Here is an 18430-nt window from a genome sequence, read left to right on the forward strand (position 1 = left end):
GATGATAATGTCGTTTAGGTCACGCTACTATTGTTATCAACCCCAAGCTGCCAAAGAAACCTCTATCTCTATTCCTCACAACTTTGCATATGAGATCGCTCTCAATAGAGAGCCTTCTCCTCTCGTAAGAAGCTGAGTTCTATCCGTTCTATAGATCTAAAGGATTGCTTAATCTATAGGACTGCTCTGATACCACTGTTAGATTTTGAGATGTGTGGTTGATCAAAGGTGATTACAGCCATGGTTGAGAAATAGTGATGAAATAAAAGAGATTAAGAAAATGGATTAAAGCAATCACATAATGATGGGATTAAGCTAATAAACTCACAAATGACAAATGAGCATAATGACAAGAGATTGATGCAAGATAGATTGTGTACTTCATTGAAAATGAGAGCCTCATTATATAGCCTTGAGTATAACTTGATGTGACATCATCAATGACCTCATATCATCCCCTTGAATATAGGATCTAGATGCCCTCATGTGGGCTAAACTCAACCTTTGTGGGCTACTATAAATGCTTGGCATCTTTTCCATTTGCAGAGATTTTCTAGTAACTCCTCCTCACTCTTGTATACCATTATGCGACCTACAAAATTTATGACCAAAGGTGTCCCTATGTCTCATTCATGAAGATTTGCAATGGGAGATGTATTCTTATCCTACAAATTTGATGATAGTGTTTCCATAGAACACTCTTCCATTTTGATCATGTCCTATGCAAAAATCTAAAAGACTATATGGAAGGGCACTCGCATGCCGATTGTGAACTTCCAAAGAATTCACAAACTTCTAAACAAGTCTCACTAAGGATGGTATGAATTCCTTCCACTATAAGGACATGAATTACCATGTTTGGGGTATTTTGAACATAAAATCTATATTAAAAAACTATCCCCATAAACTTTTTTTTTTTTGTGTTTGAGTATGTGTTGTAAGTATATTTGCTTTTGGGGTGTGAATGGATTAGTTTTGCCAAAGCTAAACCATGCTTCCCCACCAACGTGTAATTGTTGGGATGGTAGTACCATTGTGTGATAAGGAGGGTCCAACACTAAATGATCTTTATGATGCTCAGTGCAAAAGACTACTAGCTTTTATACCAAAAGCCCCTCATTACCCCTCCTACTGAATGATCTCTATATAATGCTCAGTGCAAAACACTAAACTAATACAAAATGATATCTTCTATTATTGATAGATTTAGAATTGTAATTTACTTCTATGCTTTAAATATAAATATAATTGTAATTTATCACTATGCTTTAAACACACACACACACACACATATATATAGAGAGATGATTAGGAAAAAGGAAAAAACCACATGTAAGAGTGAAATTAAACTCGGAGGGAAATAAGAAAGACTTGCAATATATATCTCTATCTCTTATTATCTTAAGGAAGAGTTTCACAAAGCTGCCATGTGGCAAGAATTTGGAGGTTCGGAAAGAGGAAGAGGAGGGTTGGGTAGAATTTAAATTTGGAGTCTCAAAAGACGTGCGAAGCACGGGTTGCCCACTAGTCTAAAGTAAAAGTTCCAGGCAAATATTACTTACTGCGTAGAGATACCTTTTACAAGGACACGCTACTACCATCATCAATAGTCCCTTTTAAATTTACTTAATGTTGAAAGCTATACATGTTTTTTTTTACAAATGCACTTAGAGCTTGAAGTTTGAACATGAAATTGTTCTTTTTAAGTTCATGACCCTTAGGTTTTTTGCCGAGTTCTTCTTTTTCTGCTCTTTGGAAGTTATGTGAGCAAATTTTGAATTTTTTTTTGGGATCAATTGAAACGGGACCTTTAATTTTCTTGAAGGGAATAATCAAAAACTCATAAATTATATCAAATATCAAAACAACTACTTGAATTAAATTCAAAATTAAAGCATATAACAAAACATAAGACAAGAGAAAGAAAAACATCACCATCAACACCATGCTGGGTGCAATCTTCCCCCCCCAACGTGAGTGGCTTCTTCTCGCGTGGGTATTTGTGATATATTCCAAAAGTAGGCTTTTAGCCAAAAATAAAGTACACATCCATATTTGGACTTTGCCATTTAATTAGCCTTTGTCCTCAATTAACCTTTGTCCTCAAACCTTCTAAGGTTTGCACAATTTTTCTAATACAATAATCTAACTTGTGCACGTATGCACATTACAAAATAAATCAACTAATGCTCGTACGCACACTGTACAATAAATTGACGCGTGCACACACACACATCACACTGATGTCAAAATAATATCAAACGCCATAGTACAGCCACAAAATATTGTGAGATCGGTCCACACGCCATGACTCAATCCACCATTCGTGCGACACCTAAATCGGTACCCTCGCACTGTGCAACAGCTAAATCGGTACCCTTGCACATCTCATCACCTAAACTCATAAACATAAACCACGTCAGTAGTAACAATCAATTGACATCACATCAATCAATCCTAACGTGTTCATGAGAAATAGGCATCATAAAAAATATATAAATTTAAATAACCATGATTATCATTCGTCAAATAACATGGGCCATAACAGTCCCCCCTGTTGGGAATCAACTGTCCTCAGTTGCGCAATCAATGAGTGGATGGCTTCATGGCACAAGTGGAGGACAAGATCATCACATCAAAGAATTTCTGAAAATAAAACCAAACAAGCGAACGCATGTAAAAGGGTAGCATCTTGTGCCCTAGTTGATAGCAAGAACTTGATGTACTAGTAATGAATCTTGGCTTAGATTAAAAATACTTGAATAGACGAAAATTGAGAGATTAGTCTTTAATAATTGCAATTCTTGAATAAATCTTGTTCTTAAGGGGTTTAAATCTTGTGGCTGAATATATCTTTGACTTAGAGCAATTCTTGGTCTAGAAAGAATTTTGTACTTGGATAGATCTTAAACTAGAACACTTGAAAATTTAGACAAAACTTTACTTGAATTGGTATAAACTTCGTAATTGTGATTGGTGTACAACTTAAGCTTGGTTTCTAGTCACTTGAGAGCTATTTCTTTACTTTTCTCATCATCACTAAATTCGATGGTGAAGTAATTGATAACTTGAATCAAAGACTGGAGAAACTTGCTTGGATCTTGAATCTTCAAATTGGTCTTAATCTTCTATGAAATGTCTAGCAGTCATTTTTAAAAAAAAAACTTGAATTTAGGCAACTAGATCTTGAAGATAACTTTTGCTAATCTTGTCTCGATCTTTCTAGTTAGGTCACTGTATCTAAAATTCTTTTCAGGAGCTAAAGTTTTCTAACTAGGTCTAGAAGGAAATAATATTGAGAAAACAGATACAAAAGCAAACAATAAATTGTATACAATAAATAATTTTTTTACACATACCTCCACCTTTGGTTAATGTGTCGAGTGCGTTAACCTCTTCGGTGTCAAGCTGTTCCTGAATAGTACGATGGTGCGGATATTCACCCATTTCTTGACAATTAAAAGAATAGGAAAAATTTAAAACAAGAGAAAAGATAGGGTTTCTTATCTCATATGGAACGTCGAGCTAGATGTGAGTCCTGCCAAGTTAGCTCAATACACAAATGCATAATTTTTCAAGAAATAATTCATGTACTTTTTAAAGTTTAGAAAACTAGCCATAGGTTAAAGCAACATTTTAATGATATCTTCACTAACAAGCTGTTTATATTATTTGGACTTCATGAGGATTTAGAAAACAACATTATTCACAAGAATTTGACTAAAGTTTCAAAATTTCTCTTGAGGCAAACTCTGAAAATCTGTAGAAGAAATCCAAACTAACTATATGCACATGAGATTCTTTTCCATAAAATATGATGGGAATAGTCAAAAAATATTTTTCTTTTGTAAAACATTTTACTAATCTCATTTAAGCTTATTTGAAAGCTTTTAAAGCTTAGTCAAAAGCTTATATATATATTTATAGTAAAATAGTTTTCCTTCTACTAGGGTGCGCTCACCGCATGAATAGAGAAGGGAAATGAAAAATAATAATAGTAATAATATGAAGCTTTTTTTTAAATTAATTTTATTATTATTATTATTATTATTATTATGAAGCTTTATCTCTATAAAGCTTTGTTAAAGTTTTATTACAGTAACAAAAATATATTTATATATATTATTCTAATTCTTAATAAATTTAAACTATCGATCCTCTCTCTCTTGAGACTACCCGCACAGCGCGCAAGAGGAAAAAATAAAACAAAATTCAGCGCATCTAATATAGAAATAAAAATTAAACATTTGAAGCTTATAAAGCTTTTAAATATAAGCTTTGTAATAATCAAAGCTTTTAGGCTCAATAAGCAATTAGCGCAAATCTGAAATTTTACTCCCCTCCCTGAATTCGCAGCTCGCCGTCGGCCGGCGGATGGACAGAGAAGTTGCTAGCCGCTGCCGCCCGGGTACAAAGGAGGGAGAGAGAGAGAGAAATTGGAAATTATATATATATATATATATATATATATATATATATATATATATATATATATATATATATATATATATATATATATATATATATATATATATATATATTACTCTAAGATTTGCGCCCAGCGCATCAACTGAGGAGGAGAGGGAAAATAAAAATTAAAAGTAATTTTTGAAAGCAACTCTTGAAGAATTCTCATCCCTCTATTATAGAAATTGAGCAAAGGAAAGGTTTAGCAATTCTGCTTATGGCTCTCCATGCTCCTCTGCTTGCTCTTTCAATCCGTACAGACAGATTAAGAAGAGGATTAGTGAAGAGGAAGGTGGTTTTATGGTTTTGAGAAACCTACTAATGGTTTTCCACCCAGTTTTACCCTTTGGGCAATAGATTGATGGAAATTGATTACCCAATGGTCAAAAACAAGGTTTATTTCATCCATACATAAACAAAAATCCCTAAACGTGTTCTTCTTTTATTTAAATTCAAGAAAATTACCAAAATCACCTCTTTTTTTAGTCTCTTTCACCTCTTTTGACCGCCTTCAAGAAAATTAAATTACACCAAAGCTCTGATACCACTGAAACGGGACCTTTAATTTTCTTGAAGGGAATAATCAAAAACTCATAAATTATATCAAATATCAAAACAACTACTTGAATTAAATTGAAAATTAAAGCATATAACAAAACATAAGACAAGAGAAAGAAAAACATCACCATCAACACCATGCTGGGTGCAATCTTCCCTCCCCAACGTGAGTGGCTTCTTCTCGCGTGGGTATTTGTGATATATTCCAAAAGTAGGCTTTTAGCCAAAAATAAAGTACATATCCATATTTGGACTTTGCCATTTAATTAGCCTTTGTCCTCAATTAACCTTTGTCCTCAAACCTTCTAAGGTTTGCACAATTTTTCTAGTACAATAATCTAACTTGTGCACGTATGCACATTACAAAATAACTCAACTAATGCTCGTACGCACACTGTACAATAAATTGATGCGTGCACACACACACATCACACTGATGTCAAAATAATATCAAACACCATAGTACAGCCACAAAATATTGTGAGATCGGTCCACACGCCATGACTCAATCCACCATCCGTGCGACACCTAAATCGGTACCCTCGCACTGTGCAACACCTAAATCGGTACCCTTGCACACCTCATCACCTAAACTCATAAACATAAACCACGTCAGTAGTAACAATCAATTGACACACATCACATCAATCAATCCTAACGTGTTCATGAGAAATAGGCATCATAAAAAATATATAAATTTAAATGACCATGATTATCATTCGTCAAATAACATGGGTCATGACATTAATAATAATTATATATATTAACAGAAAAACTGTTTAGAAACTATAGTACAACCAAGTCAGAGCTACACTATCCATGTTTACAACTCCTTCTTAACTTCATTCAGAATTTTACACAAAAATTCCCATTTCTCTTCCTCCATCAAAAAGCAGGATTGTTTCCAAGATATATGGTATCCCAAAAGTATGCTAGCCTCCCATAGCTTCTATAGTGCATCCACGAGGGGATTGTTTTTCTAACATTCCCCTTTCTTGGACCATATTTTAATAGTGGGTTTGGTTTCCATAGGGTTTTCCATAAAGGCAACAAAAGTATGATCAACCTACTTTTCTTTGCGGTACCACCTTAGAGATTTTGGTCCAAACTTGGGGGGCCTTTTCTTCCCTTCCCAGCATCTCACCTGCAATATACAAATCAGTATTAGGAGTTTACTCCTAATACTAGGAGTTTACTCCTAGTATGTTTGAAGCTCACCAAGCTCTGGGGCAAGATTCAGATAATATTCCTTTGCAAGTTCTGAATCAACATATCCAGCTCAGAGCATCTTATCTTATTCACATTGCACACAGACGAGAACATATACACACACACACACACTTGTCTGACTCTTGCAAACTAGTATATACATCCTTCATAAATACAATGGCATTCCTGCTAGACCAAATTTTCAGCAAAATGCAAGCTCTGAAGATATTAAAGACCAGACCGATACGTTCATCACTAACCCAAGATCCAGTCTCCCCAACATGTTTGCATACCCAAGCTCTTCTCTATCCATTTAGACATTTTGTACAAAGTACCCCTGATTGCTAGGTAGTCCCAAAACACATGTTTACCATCTTCAAGTGATGACCTGAACTTGGGACAAATGCCACTAGATATATTTCTCCTTTGAAGTTTGGAACTAATAGGTAATGCCCACATGCATACCTTCCACAAAAAACTTGAAATTTCTTAGGGATCTGGTAATCCCAAAGAAGATTCCATCTCTTTTTCCAATTGGAAGGGCTCCAATTTACATTCCAAATTTTATTGCAATACAACACATTGGCATCCCCATTTCTCATCAGTGAGTATAATTCTCTGGTTTTGCCATCCTTTAACTTGACACCATTAAGCCAGGCCCAATCTTTAATCCAAATTGAAACATCAGAGCAGTAGAATATAACTCCCTTTGAAGCAAATCTAGTACCTGGACAATCAAATCCCTTTCCCTTCTAGATAATTGATATTCCAAAGATAACTGACCCACATCCTTCCACCCTACCATATCCCTATCTCAACAGTCAACCCCTTTATTGTTGAGACTCTTTGCAGGCAGAAATGTCTAGTAAGGCCAAAGGGGGTTTAAATTTATGAGTCCACCAGATACCCAAACTGAGCATAGAGTTACCTGTCACTCTACCACCTCCATCCTAGATCATGAGACCCAAACTGTCCTTCCAACATTTGCATAACATTTTGCAAAGTGCTGAGCTGGTAACCTTAAGAGGAGCAAATGAAAAGAGTTTATCCTTCCAATTTAAATTCCCCCAATTACCTTTAGCCAAAACATCAGTTCCCTCATCATTAGTGCTCAAATGATGTTTTGAGATAAACTTCTAGGAAGCATGAGAGTATTTCTTGCAGTAGGCATACATTATTATTCACTTGTGAACAACTTAGTGTCCGGACACGTCTAGACACGCCTTGCAAACAAGGGGGTCCGGACAACAAGTCGCCTGGAAAACGAAAATTTGAAACAAATACCTGCGAGAGCTATGGCGGAGGCTAGGCTTTTAGAAATGCTACTTAACCCTCTCTCCCTTTACAGTTTCAGTCTCTTACCAAGGCCTCTTGTCTACCTGCGACAGCGAAGTCTCTGCAGCTCTAAGGCAACTGTAAGTATGCGTGTCGTGTGCGTGTGGAGAGAGAGAGAGAGAGAGAGAGAGAGAAAGAGAGAGATTTCTCTCTGTTATCATGTCTTCTCGCCTTTGCAGGTTTTTTGCAGTGTTTCTGATACAGGTGAACCAGACCAAAGGATCTCTGAAGGTGCTTTTAAACCTGTCACTAGGTCAAGTAGAGGAAGAACAAGACAATCTCTTGGCTTAGATAAAATCAAGGCAAAGAACCCTTCAACCCTTCAACCCAGTAGAGAGTCTGCATCAGAATCTCATCCCTCGGAAGAGAGAGAAAGTAATGCAAAATCTCTTCTCTCAGCAAAAAGAGAGAGTGAAGCTGGTGGTGCTGCAGCACCCCTGCAAAACAGCAAGAGCAATGACTATGGCCAAATGCAAGACATGGCAAGTGATACTGAAGATTCTGGAGCTACCTCCTTCATGGATTGGGCAAAGAAGAATACACCAACCACAGACGGGTCTGAGAATCAAATCCCCAACATAGCAAACTCGAAAGAGTTTTCTAAACGCATCCAGGATCTGATAAATGCTGACCTTGACCGAAAATACAAGTCGGATGGGGAGGATGGCGATGATCATGATGGTGGTGGGGATGATGATTATCCTCTTTTCGTGGATGAAGAAGATCCCTATTGGTTAGATGAGCCTGATGAAGGTTGGGGTTACAGGGTTTCAGAGCTTTTCAAAGAAAATTTCGAGATCAAGAAAGTTAAGAAGGATGTAGACGATGACGACGATGTTACGGATGTCCCAGATATACAATGGGATCTTGAGCCGGAGAAGTGGTCTGCAAAAGATGTTGATTCGATGAGCTGGACAGACACAGTTTTTGCTGATCCGAGCCCTTTGGTCGCCATACTCTATGAAAGATATGGGAAGAAGTGAGCATCATTTGAAAACCATTACTCTGATGGTTCTGCATGTCAGGCTTTACATGAAAATGCATTTACCTAAAATGGTTCTGCATGTCAGGCTTTACATGATAATGCATTTACCTAAAAGCTGCCTTCATTAGGGTGCTCTAGCTGCAAGTTTTGTTGCCAGCCTTAAGTTCAAAGGCTTGTTTTAAGTTTTCTTTGTATGCCAGAGGTCGTGAGTGTTATCACGTGCTCAGAGAGTTGGAGGATGCAGCTAACCGAATATGGGAATCCAATAGATTACCTCCTCGGGTATGCGCTTTGAGTTTTTTGATACTCTTATCAAGTGTTTGGTGCCCTGTTTCAGTCAGTTAATTGAATGGGAGAGATAATTAGGGCTAGGTTTTCATGTGGGAGACACAGAGAGAAGAGGGAGAGAGAGAGAGAGTTGTGGGGATAAGTCAACTCATGGGAATGAGTGTGTGACTCCCCTATCACATATGTATATTGCACTAGTACACATAGTGCACTTAGTACATTAAAAGTACTAAGTGTACTATGTACTATAACTTATGGGCTTGTACACACTATAAGGGTGGGCATAATGCCTTTACCCCAACAACCTCCCACTTAAAGGCAAAGTGCCCTTAAATGAAGGAAAAGAAAAATCAGCATGTACATGATAATATACAAGGCCATATCAAGGTTGAAACTGGCCTCATCCAATGCCCATCAAGTGTCTGCAATGAGCAAACCGCTCCGGAGGCAAACTCTTTGTCAACAGATCAGCCGGGTTGTCATCCGTATGAATCTTAACAAGCTGAATTTGCTTGTTCTCTATCACCTCTCTGATGAAGTGATACTTCACATCCACATGCTTCGTCTTTGCATGAAAAACAGGGTTCTTTGTCAACTGGATGGCACTCTGACTGTCACAATGCAACAATGGAATATCCCCTGTATAACCCAAATCAACCACTAACCGAGATAGCCATAATGCCTCCTTGCAAGCCTCTGTGGCTGCAATATACTCGGCCTCTGTAGTAGATAAGGCAGTGCACTTCTGCATCCTGGATATCCATGACACAGCACCTCCTGTGAATGTAAACACATAACCGGTAGTAGACTTCCGGTTATCTGGATGACCGGCATAATCCGAATCCGTGTAACCATGCACTAATGCATCCTGTTTGCCAAAACAAATGCACAAATCTTGTGTGCCCTTCAGGTATCTCATGACACCTTTCACTGCTTCCCAATGCTTCTTGCCAGGGTTGGCCATGTATCTAGAAACCACTCCCACTGCAAATGCAATGTCCGGCCTAGTAGCAACCATGGCATACATGAGACTGCTACAAGCTGAAGCATACGGAATCTTGGCCATATCAGCCCTGCCACTATCTGACTGTGGGCTGTCCATAGCACTGAGTTTCACATATGGAGGCAAAGGAGTACTAGTCTTCTTCCCCCCATCCATATTGAACCTCTGCAAAACTTTGCCAATGTATTCCTTCTGAGACAAATACAACATATGCTGATTTCTGTCCCGAAGTATCCGCATACCCAAAATGTGATTTGCATCACCCAAATCCTTCATATCAAAGGTTTGATGCAGCCTCTTCTTCAAGGCATCCATCTCTTTACGATATTTCCCGGCAATCAACATATCATCAACATATAAGATGAGGATCAATAGACTGCCATCCAAAGCTTTCTTGGTGTATAAGCAGTGATCTATGTCACTTCTCCTGAAATCCTGTGTTTTCATGAATGTATCAAATTTATGATACCATTCCCTTGGTGCCTGTTTGAGCCCATAAAGACTCTTTTTCAGCTTGCATACAAGCTTCTCCTTTCCATTTACTGCATAACCCTTTGGCTGTTGCATATATATCTCCTCATGGAGATCACCGTGAAGAAAAGCAGTCTTCACATCCATCTGAATCAAATCCAGATTATCATGAGCAACCAAAGCCAACACAGCTCTAAGTGTGGTCATTTTGACCACTGGAGAGAAGATCTCATCAAAGTCCACACCATATTCCTGCTTGAAGCCCTTAGCCACTAACCTGGCTTTGTATCTTGGCTTTGCATCAGGTGCAACTTTGAGCCTGTAAACCCACTTGCATGGCAAAACCTTCTTGCCTGTAGGCAAATGCACCAACTTCCATGTTCCATTTTTGTGGAGAGAATCCATCTCTGACTTCATGGCACGCTCCCAAAGAGCCTTGTCTGCCCTCTGTAAAGCCTCCTTATAACATGAGGACTCCCCACAGTCAGTGAGCATCAAGTAGTCAACCCCTGGAACAAACCTGTCAGGGGCTCTGGAGGGTCTTGTGGACCTCCGTACCCAATGACCATCATTTGCAGGTTGCTGTCCAGCCTGCATATCACCTATTGGTGGCTCCTGTTCCATGCCATAAGGTTGAAATATCATGCCCGGTATCTCCTCTAACTGTGGTATATCCATAGGGATATCTTCTGCCATCTCTGGCTGTCCATTTGGACCATTTTCAGCACCATTTAAGGGCTGGTTTTGCTGCTGTAATGGTTGATTTACAGTCCTTGGTTGTTGTCCATGATGTCCATCATCATCAAAGATGACTCTGCCAGGCTCCTGTTGCCTTGCAGGCTCCTTATACATGCATGTTTCATAAAAAATGACATCATTGCTGCGTATAATCTTTCTATTCACTGGATCCCAAAGTCTATACCCCATTTCACCTCTGTCACCATATCCTAGGAATATGCATTTGTGAGACTTAGGATCAAGTTTGGTGTGCATTTCCCTGCGTATGTGCACGTACGCAACGCAACCAAACACTCTCAAGTGCTTGTAGGACGGAGGCTTCCCTGTCCATACTTCTTCTGGCACTTTCCAAATTCCCACCAAGCCTCGTATTAGGTGACCTGTTTATAAGATGAACGGCTGTCATAACAGCTTCAGCCCAAAAACCATGAGGTAACGCAGCATGTGACAACATAGAACGGACCTTCTCCTGAATGGTCCTGTTCATCCTCTCTGCTGTCCCATTTTGTGGAGGATCATAAGGAGTAGAGAGCTCCCTCTTGATGCCTTTAGCATCACAAAAGTCCTGAAATTGTTTAGACATATACTCTCCACCATTGTCGGAACGCAAAGCCTTCAGTGTTTTGCCAGTTTGATTCTCAACAAGAGCAACAAACTTCTCAAACACTGAGAATGTATCACTCTTCAAACGAAGAGGATAAACCCACACCTTGCGTGTGGCATCATCAATAAAAGACAAAATATTTTGCCCCTCCCAAAGAAAGCTGAGGCATCTCACATACATCTGTATGCACAAGCTCTAACTGAGCATCTTTCTGTCCAAAAGCTTTCTTGTGGGGGCACTTGAGTTGCCTGCCATATATACAATGCTCACAAAACTGAAAACTTGAAAACTTTAGAGAAGGCAAGTAACCAAAACGAGACAATTGCTCCATTCCTTTGACACTCATGTGTCCCAACCGGCTATGCCACATAGAGATTTCCGGCAGCTCGGTTGCATTTACATTAGCATGGTGACAAACACCTGCATGCATGAAGTAAAGAGTGTCCACCTTAGAGCCTCTGGTAACAACCAGTGAGCCCTTACTAATCTTCCACTTTCCACGACCAAATGTGGTAACGTAATCAGTATCATCAAGCTGTCCAGTAGAAAGCAGGTTCTTCTTGATCTCAGGCACATGCCTGACATCATGGAGCATAAGCTGTGAGCCATCTGAAAACACAAGCCTCACATCACCTCTGCCAAGAATCTTGCATGCATGGTTATCACCCAAATAAACTACTCCTTCATTGCCAGCAGTATACCTGACAAACAAGTCTCTGCAACCTGTGACATGAAAGGAGGCACCTGAATCAATGATCCATGAGTGCATACCATGACCATCTCCTGTAAGAAGTGAACGGGCATCAAGTGAAGACGTGAATAGGACCTCATCCTCACTGTCACCTACATGTGACACATTGACTTTTTCAATCTTGACTCCACTTTTGCCCTTTGGCTTTACATCTTTGGCTTCATCTTTGCCTTTGTCTTTGCCTTTTCCCTTTTCCTTTTGATCATTCTTCCATTTGTAGCATTGCTTTTTGATGTGTTCCTTCTTGCCACAATAATGGCATTCCAAGTCCTTTTTGGAGCGAGACTTGCTCCTTCCCCGTTCTTGGCTTTTCCCCCTTTGCTGGGATCTCCCACGTGCATTCATTGCATTGGACTTTCCAACAGAATTGTTCTTCCTGTTCATCTCCTCTTGAAGGAGAGTGCCCTCAACATCTGCATATGACAGCATAGCATTCGAATTGCTAGTGGCTGTCCTGAATGTGTCCCAACTCTCTGGCAAAGTGCATAAGAGAAAAGTGGCTTTGAACTCATCGTCCATTGCCAACTTTTGATTAATGACCTGGCTGACAATACCATTAAACTCATTTAGATGGGCTGTCATAGACGCCCCTTCCTTCATCTGAAGATCTATGAGTTTCTTCAACCAACACACTTTGCTTGAGGCACTTTGCTGGGCATACAAGTCCTGCAATCTTTGTCACATTCCCCAAGCTGTCTTCTCTTCACGAATGCTGAAAGGTAAAGAGTCTGACACAGACAACATGATAGTAGATCTTGCCAGCTCATCCATATCTTCCCACTCTTCAGCAGTAAGAGAAGCGGGCATTACACCCCTTTCTTTGATAGGCTTGTGCTGCTTTTTCTGGAGCAACACATTATAGCACTGGGTTTGCCAAATATCATAGTTATGTGAGCCTTCAAGCTTCTTGATGTGAAGCAATGAAGAGCTCTCACCTGTGGTTGCCATTTCAATATGCAACCTGTCAATGCCTGACTCCCTGCAAAATGTGCAAACACTGCACCAAAAGCACACAAAGTGCTCACAGTTGTTCTCCCAAGCTTTATCTCCCACTGCGGAAGCAAGAATGCAACTTTTCTCCCACTGTATGTGATGAAATCACCAAAATCTGGTTGCTGCAGATTTAGGACAGCACCTTAAATGTGCTCTGTTGCCCTTCCAAAGTATTGTACAACAGTACGAAGTGCTCACCAATGATGTACCAAACCTGTACCGGCAAGTACAGCAGCTGAAATTGAGATTTTTGCTCACTCAAATCAATGTGCAGCCATGCCAAAACTTGTACAAAGCTGTACCAAATCTGTACCAGCAGGTACAGTAGCAATAAATGCTCTCTTGGCTGTCCAAATGAGTGAAAATCAGACTTTTACAGTCCCGAACACTGCATACAACAGCCCCGAACAGAAATTGGGCAAAAGCTTCTTGACTGCAAGCTGATTTCTGAGGATTCAAGGCATAAAAGTCTTGCCTGCTGCTTTGCCAAGCTCAACAAGCATAAAATCTTGAAAAGCCCCTTGATTTAAGATCAATTGCTGATCATACATGGTACATTGACGCACATGAAGGCATCCAAAGTCTTCACGGTGCTTCCCCCTGGCCACATATACATCCAATACATGAAAGCCCCTTGATTTACAGGCACATTGAGTGCTTGACAGGCATCAACACATTGCCCAAAGCATCAAATGCGAGTGCCTGCATGCAAATCAATCCAATCGGCACAAAAGCCCCTTGATTTGCACTGCAATTTGCTGCAATTTTGCTCGAATGTGCGATTTCTCACATCATACAGCATGTATGAATGCTTAATTGCACAATTACATCAAAAGCCCCAAATTTCGACATCCAATTTTCTGCAAATTGATCCTGATTGTGACCAATGTCACCCAATTTTGCCAATTTTGCTCAAAAATTGAGCAATTTGGCACCTGTACCTGCTCAATTGATGATCGTACCTGCTCAATTGCAAATCCCAAAAGAAATTGAAGCAAATACCTCGTAATTTTTGATTGTAGGAAAAGGGGAGGCGTCGAATTTGCTGTGATGAGGTGCTGCTTGCAGAAATCTGATGCTGCTGTTCGTGCAGACCTTTGTAGTCGGGCATTGGATGACAGGCGAATGACAGTTCAAGGGATTGTGGGTTATGGGCCCACCACGCTTCCGCTTCTGCAGGTGTTTGTTGCTGTTCGTGCAGGTGTACGTTGCTACGCCAGAGGCCAGGAGTCTGACGCATTGTGGCCACCAACGCTACACGCGACGTGCGACTCTACACCACGGTGCTGCGAGCGCTGATCGCTTGTTGAGGCGTTTTCGCTATAGACGCTTATTACTGCGAGCGCTGATCGCTTTTTGCTTTAAGCTGCAAGCGCACACACGCGTACACCTGCTTACGTGTCCGCCTGACTACCTGCGAGACGACTGGTTCATCGCCTGAGTATGGACACCCGCCACCTTCTCTTTCCGCTCACCTGCCTGCGATTGCTGCGAGCGCTGTTGCCCTGCACTGGAGGTATGTGAAGCGACCCAAGCACTTGTCCCTGCCGCCCGTCAAGCTTCACTGTTCTATGCTGGCCGAAGATGCTATCAAGGCTGTAAATCGTCGAAGAGAGAGAAGCTTCTTTCTATGAGGAGAAAGTCTTCCGAGCTATCATAAGAAGAGGGAGGGGATCAAGAATGCTCTGATACCAGTTGAATGGGAGAGATAATTAGGGTTAGGTTTTCATGTGGGAGACATACAGACAGAGAGAAGAGGGAGAGAGAGAGAGTTGTGGGGATAAGTCAACTCATGGGAATGAGTGTGTGACTCCCCTATCACACATGTATATTGCACTAGTACACATAGTGCACTTAGTACATTAAAAGTACTAAGTGTACTATGCACTATAACTTATGGGCTTGTACACACTATAAGGGTGGGCATAATGCCTTTACCCCAACATTAATCATCTTGTGATCATATGTCTCTTTGTCTATGTCATGTCATTTTAGCTGCCAGATGCATGGTTTAGAGAGTGCATCACATGGGAATAAGAAAGAGCAGACACAAGCTCAGTTTATATTCCTGCACATTCTGTCTTATGGGTGCTCTATGAACGAGCTACTGCCTTTTCATGGATGGAAGCAAGGCACCAGGAAAGAAAACCAGGCTATGCAAGAATTACTGGCAGTTGTACTAATGTAGTACGTAGATACAGCTTGATACACTCCCGTCCTTGATTCGTTTGTATGGGGTCCTTCCTGATGCTGATAGAGGAGGTTTTGTCCACACGCGAGGGTGCTTGTGGGTTCATCAATCAAATCATGGGGCAGCTCCATGTTTCATTGGAGAGATCCACATGGAAAGCTAAACGTAACGAGGCAGCACATGGAGCTTGGGTTTGGGCTGAGTGTCATACACAAGAGTTGGGAACCAAGGAACTTGCCAGATTTTGCTTGTGAGTGAACTATAATTTGGGCAGGGAATCACTATTTTTTTTGGAAATTTGCAACTGATGCGTTTTACTTTACTTGTATGAGTTTGGATAATATTTAGGGAAAAGATATGTCATGAGGCTTTAGTATGACAATCCAGGTGGCCTATGCTGTGGCTGTTAGCAACAAAGGGCTCCAACAGGCAATGGTGAATGACATCATTTCCTCAAAACAACTGTGTGCTACCCCACTATCTTGGTTGTCTAGACTGTGCCTTTAAGACATCTATGACCTCCTCCAAGAAGTATTAGGCCAGCTATGTGAGTCGCTCTGGGATGTCTCAGAACAAATCCCTTGTCACTTATTGACCGTTCCCAATTATAACTCCCTTTAGACATGGATCAGCCTAATCTTAGCCTCCTCTAGTCAATCTCAAAAATAAGGGGGCACCACTAGATCCCCGCCCCATCACCTCCACCTTCGTCACAACGGACATCGTTCTCAAGGCCATTAGTAGACTAGAGTACATCTCACATGCCACGATGATACCCTGGTGCCCCTACTAGCCTACATGTTCAATAGAGCCTTTGTGAAGGATACCCTTTGTGAAGGATTTCCACCCTCTTGGTTTGCTAACACGATCACCCCCATCCGCAAAGCCGGAGATCCATTTGATCTTAATAATTATAGGACGATCATGATTGGCCACACATTGGCCAAACTCTATGGATCGGTGCTAGAGGCGGACCTCAGTTCATTTGCAGAGACAAGAGGGATGTGGAACCTCATGACGGGCAGGCTTTCAAAGGAGCTACTCTACCCTTGACCTCATCTTCACCCTTTGTGCCAGCAACGAGGGGAGTAGAGAACGACATCAGAGGATTTAATGTTGCTTTGTGGATTTTTGCAAAGCTTTTGATACTGTACCCCGAGTCCGCCTCATATAGTGTCTATTAGAGATAGGAGTTCCATCTGCCATGGTTTGGAGCATCATCGCCCTCTAAGTTTGTCACTGGACAAGTGAGAGCCCTAGGAGGTACATCGCAGGAGATTTCCAGCACTATTGGGGTGAAATAGGGTTGCTTTCTATCACCCACTTTTTTTGGCGTCTACATCGATGAGATCTCCAACTTCGTTGACAGATTAGGTGGGCCTCGTCCCACACTGGTAGGGATATTGACCCCCATACTATTTTAAGTAGATGATATCGTCCTGCTTTCAGATTCAGCCGATGGGCTTTAGAGACATTTGGATGCCTTACAGGACTTTTGCACCTAGCGAGACCTCACTGTGAACCTTAGTAAAACCAAGGTAATGGTCTTTAGTACTTCTTGCCCCTTCACATCGAGATTGAGCTTCACATACAAAGGGGATCCAGTGGAGATTGTCTCATCTATGCCTTACACGACCTTTTCACCTAGCGGGATCTCACTGAACCTTAGTAAAACCAAGGTAATGGTCTTTAGTACTTCTTTCCCCTTCACATCGAGATTGAGCTTCACATACAAAGGGGATCCAGTGGAGATTGTCTCATCCTATGTCTACCTTGGTGTCACTTTCAGTGGCCCACACTTCACCATGCTTCCCGCAGCACATGCCAGAGTGACACGTGGATATGCAGCCTTGAGCTTACTTGAGCGGCAATGCTTCCAAGCACATTTCCAAGAGCCCAAGATGAAGGGTTGGCTTTTCGACACCCTTGTCACACCAGACTTGATGTATGGAGCAGCTTTTTGGGGGCGAGATTTATTCGATGAGGATTGGTAGTGAGTTGAGAGGCCCTAGGTCAGGATGCTCTCCTATATGATCCACAACAAACAATCAGTCCCATGTCACATTATCTAGGCAAAGTTTGTTGCAGCCCCGATGGTAGTGGATGCACTCTTCCAGACAGTCACTTACCTCCATCGCATTAGGCACATGGATCCCCACAGGTACCCGTGGCTTGCCTTGGAGTCCTTGAGACAATTGGCACTCAAGGGCCACCCTGGAGTATGGTATGCCGGAGTTTCCACATGGTTCTCAGGATATGGACTCCGCATGGACCGCCTCCCATCCCTTTAGTATAGGTGGACTTCCCTTTTCTCCGGCTTTCTCATGAGGACACCAACCGGATTATCCGGTTAGATCTTCTTAGCGGGTTTCATCCCACCGCATCAAAGTGGAGACAAGAAGTGCGGTGTGCATCTTTAGAGCCGAAGAGCTCATACGAAGACCAGGGAGGAGAGGATCTGCCGATTATGCCACACAGAGGAAACAGAGGAGCGTTACATATGTCGCTACCCAATATACTATGAGATCCGCGGGAGGTTTCATTGTCTGTTCCATGAGGGGTTTTACCCACTCTCCAAGATCATTGATTTCCTGGACTAGTGTTGCCTAGGGCTCTTTGCGCTCGAGCTCCGCAGACACAGGGACACTATCTTGAGAGAGCTTTGGTCCCAGCCACCCCGACCCCTTCCTTGCCAGCCAACCATCACCAACTTCTTCTAGACCCAAGAGAAGGACGCCCATACAAGAGGACGCCCATACAGTGGATCCCGTGCACTCACCTCCGGCTTCTCCGGACCCACCTTGCCGGAGAGGAGTTACCTTGGACCGGGCCTCCAC

The 18430-nt window shown here is 41.4% G+C and overlaps 1 protein-coding gene across 2 annotated transcripts in view; it reads left to right on the forward strand.

Moving 5' to 3' along the window:
- The first annotated feature begins 7501 nt into the window (after nucleotides 1–7501).
- The window catches only part of LOC147620566 (uncharacterized), a 64657-nt gene continuing 53728 nt past the window's right edge, over nucleotides 7502–18430 (forward strand). For both annotated transcript variants that reach the window (XM_086824802.1, XM_086824803.1), the window contains exons 1-3: nucleotides 7502–7649; nucleotides 7749–8548; nucleotides 8755–8836. In XM_086824802.1, coding sequence (XP_086680928.1) covers nucleotides 7530–7649; nucleotides 7749–8548; nucleotides 8755–8836 — 1002 coding nt within the window. In that variant the 5' untranslated portion in view covers nucleotides 7502–7529. The remainder of the gene's footprint in view (nucleotides 7650–7748; nucleotides 8549–8754; nucleotides 8837–18430) is intronic.

The sequence above is a fragment of the Cibotium barometz genome, chromosome 31, assembly GCF_041138505.1.
Source record: "Cibotium barometz isolate CiBa-2024 chromosome 31, ASM4113850v1, whole genome shotgun sequence".
In the NCBI taxonomy this organism is placed as follows: domain Eukaryota; kingdom Viridiplantae; phylum Streptophyta; class Polypodiopsida; order Cyatheales; family Cibotiaceae; genus Cibotium; species Cibotium barometz.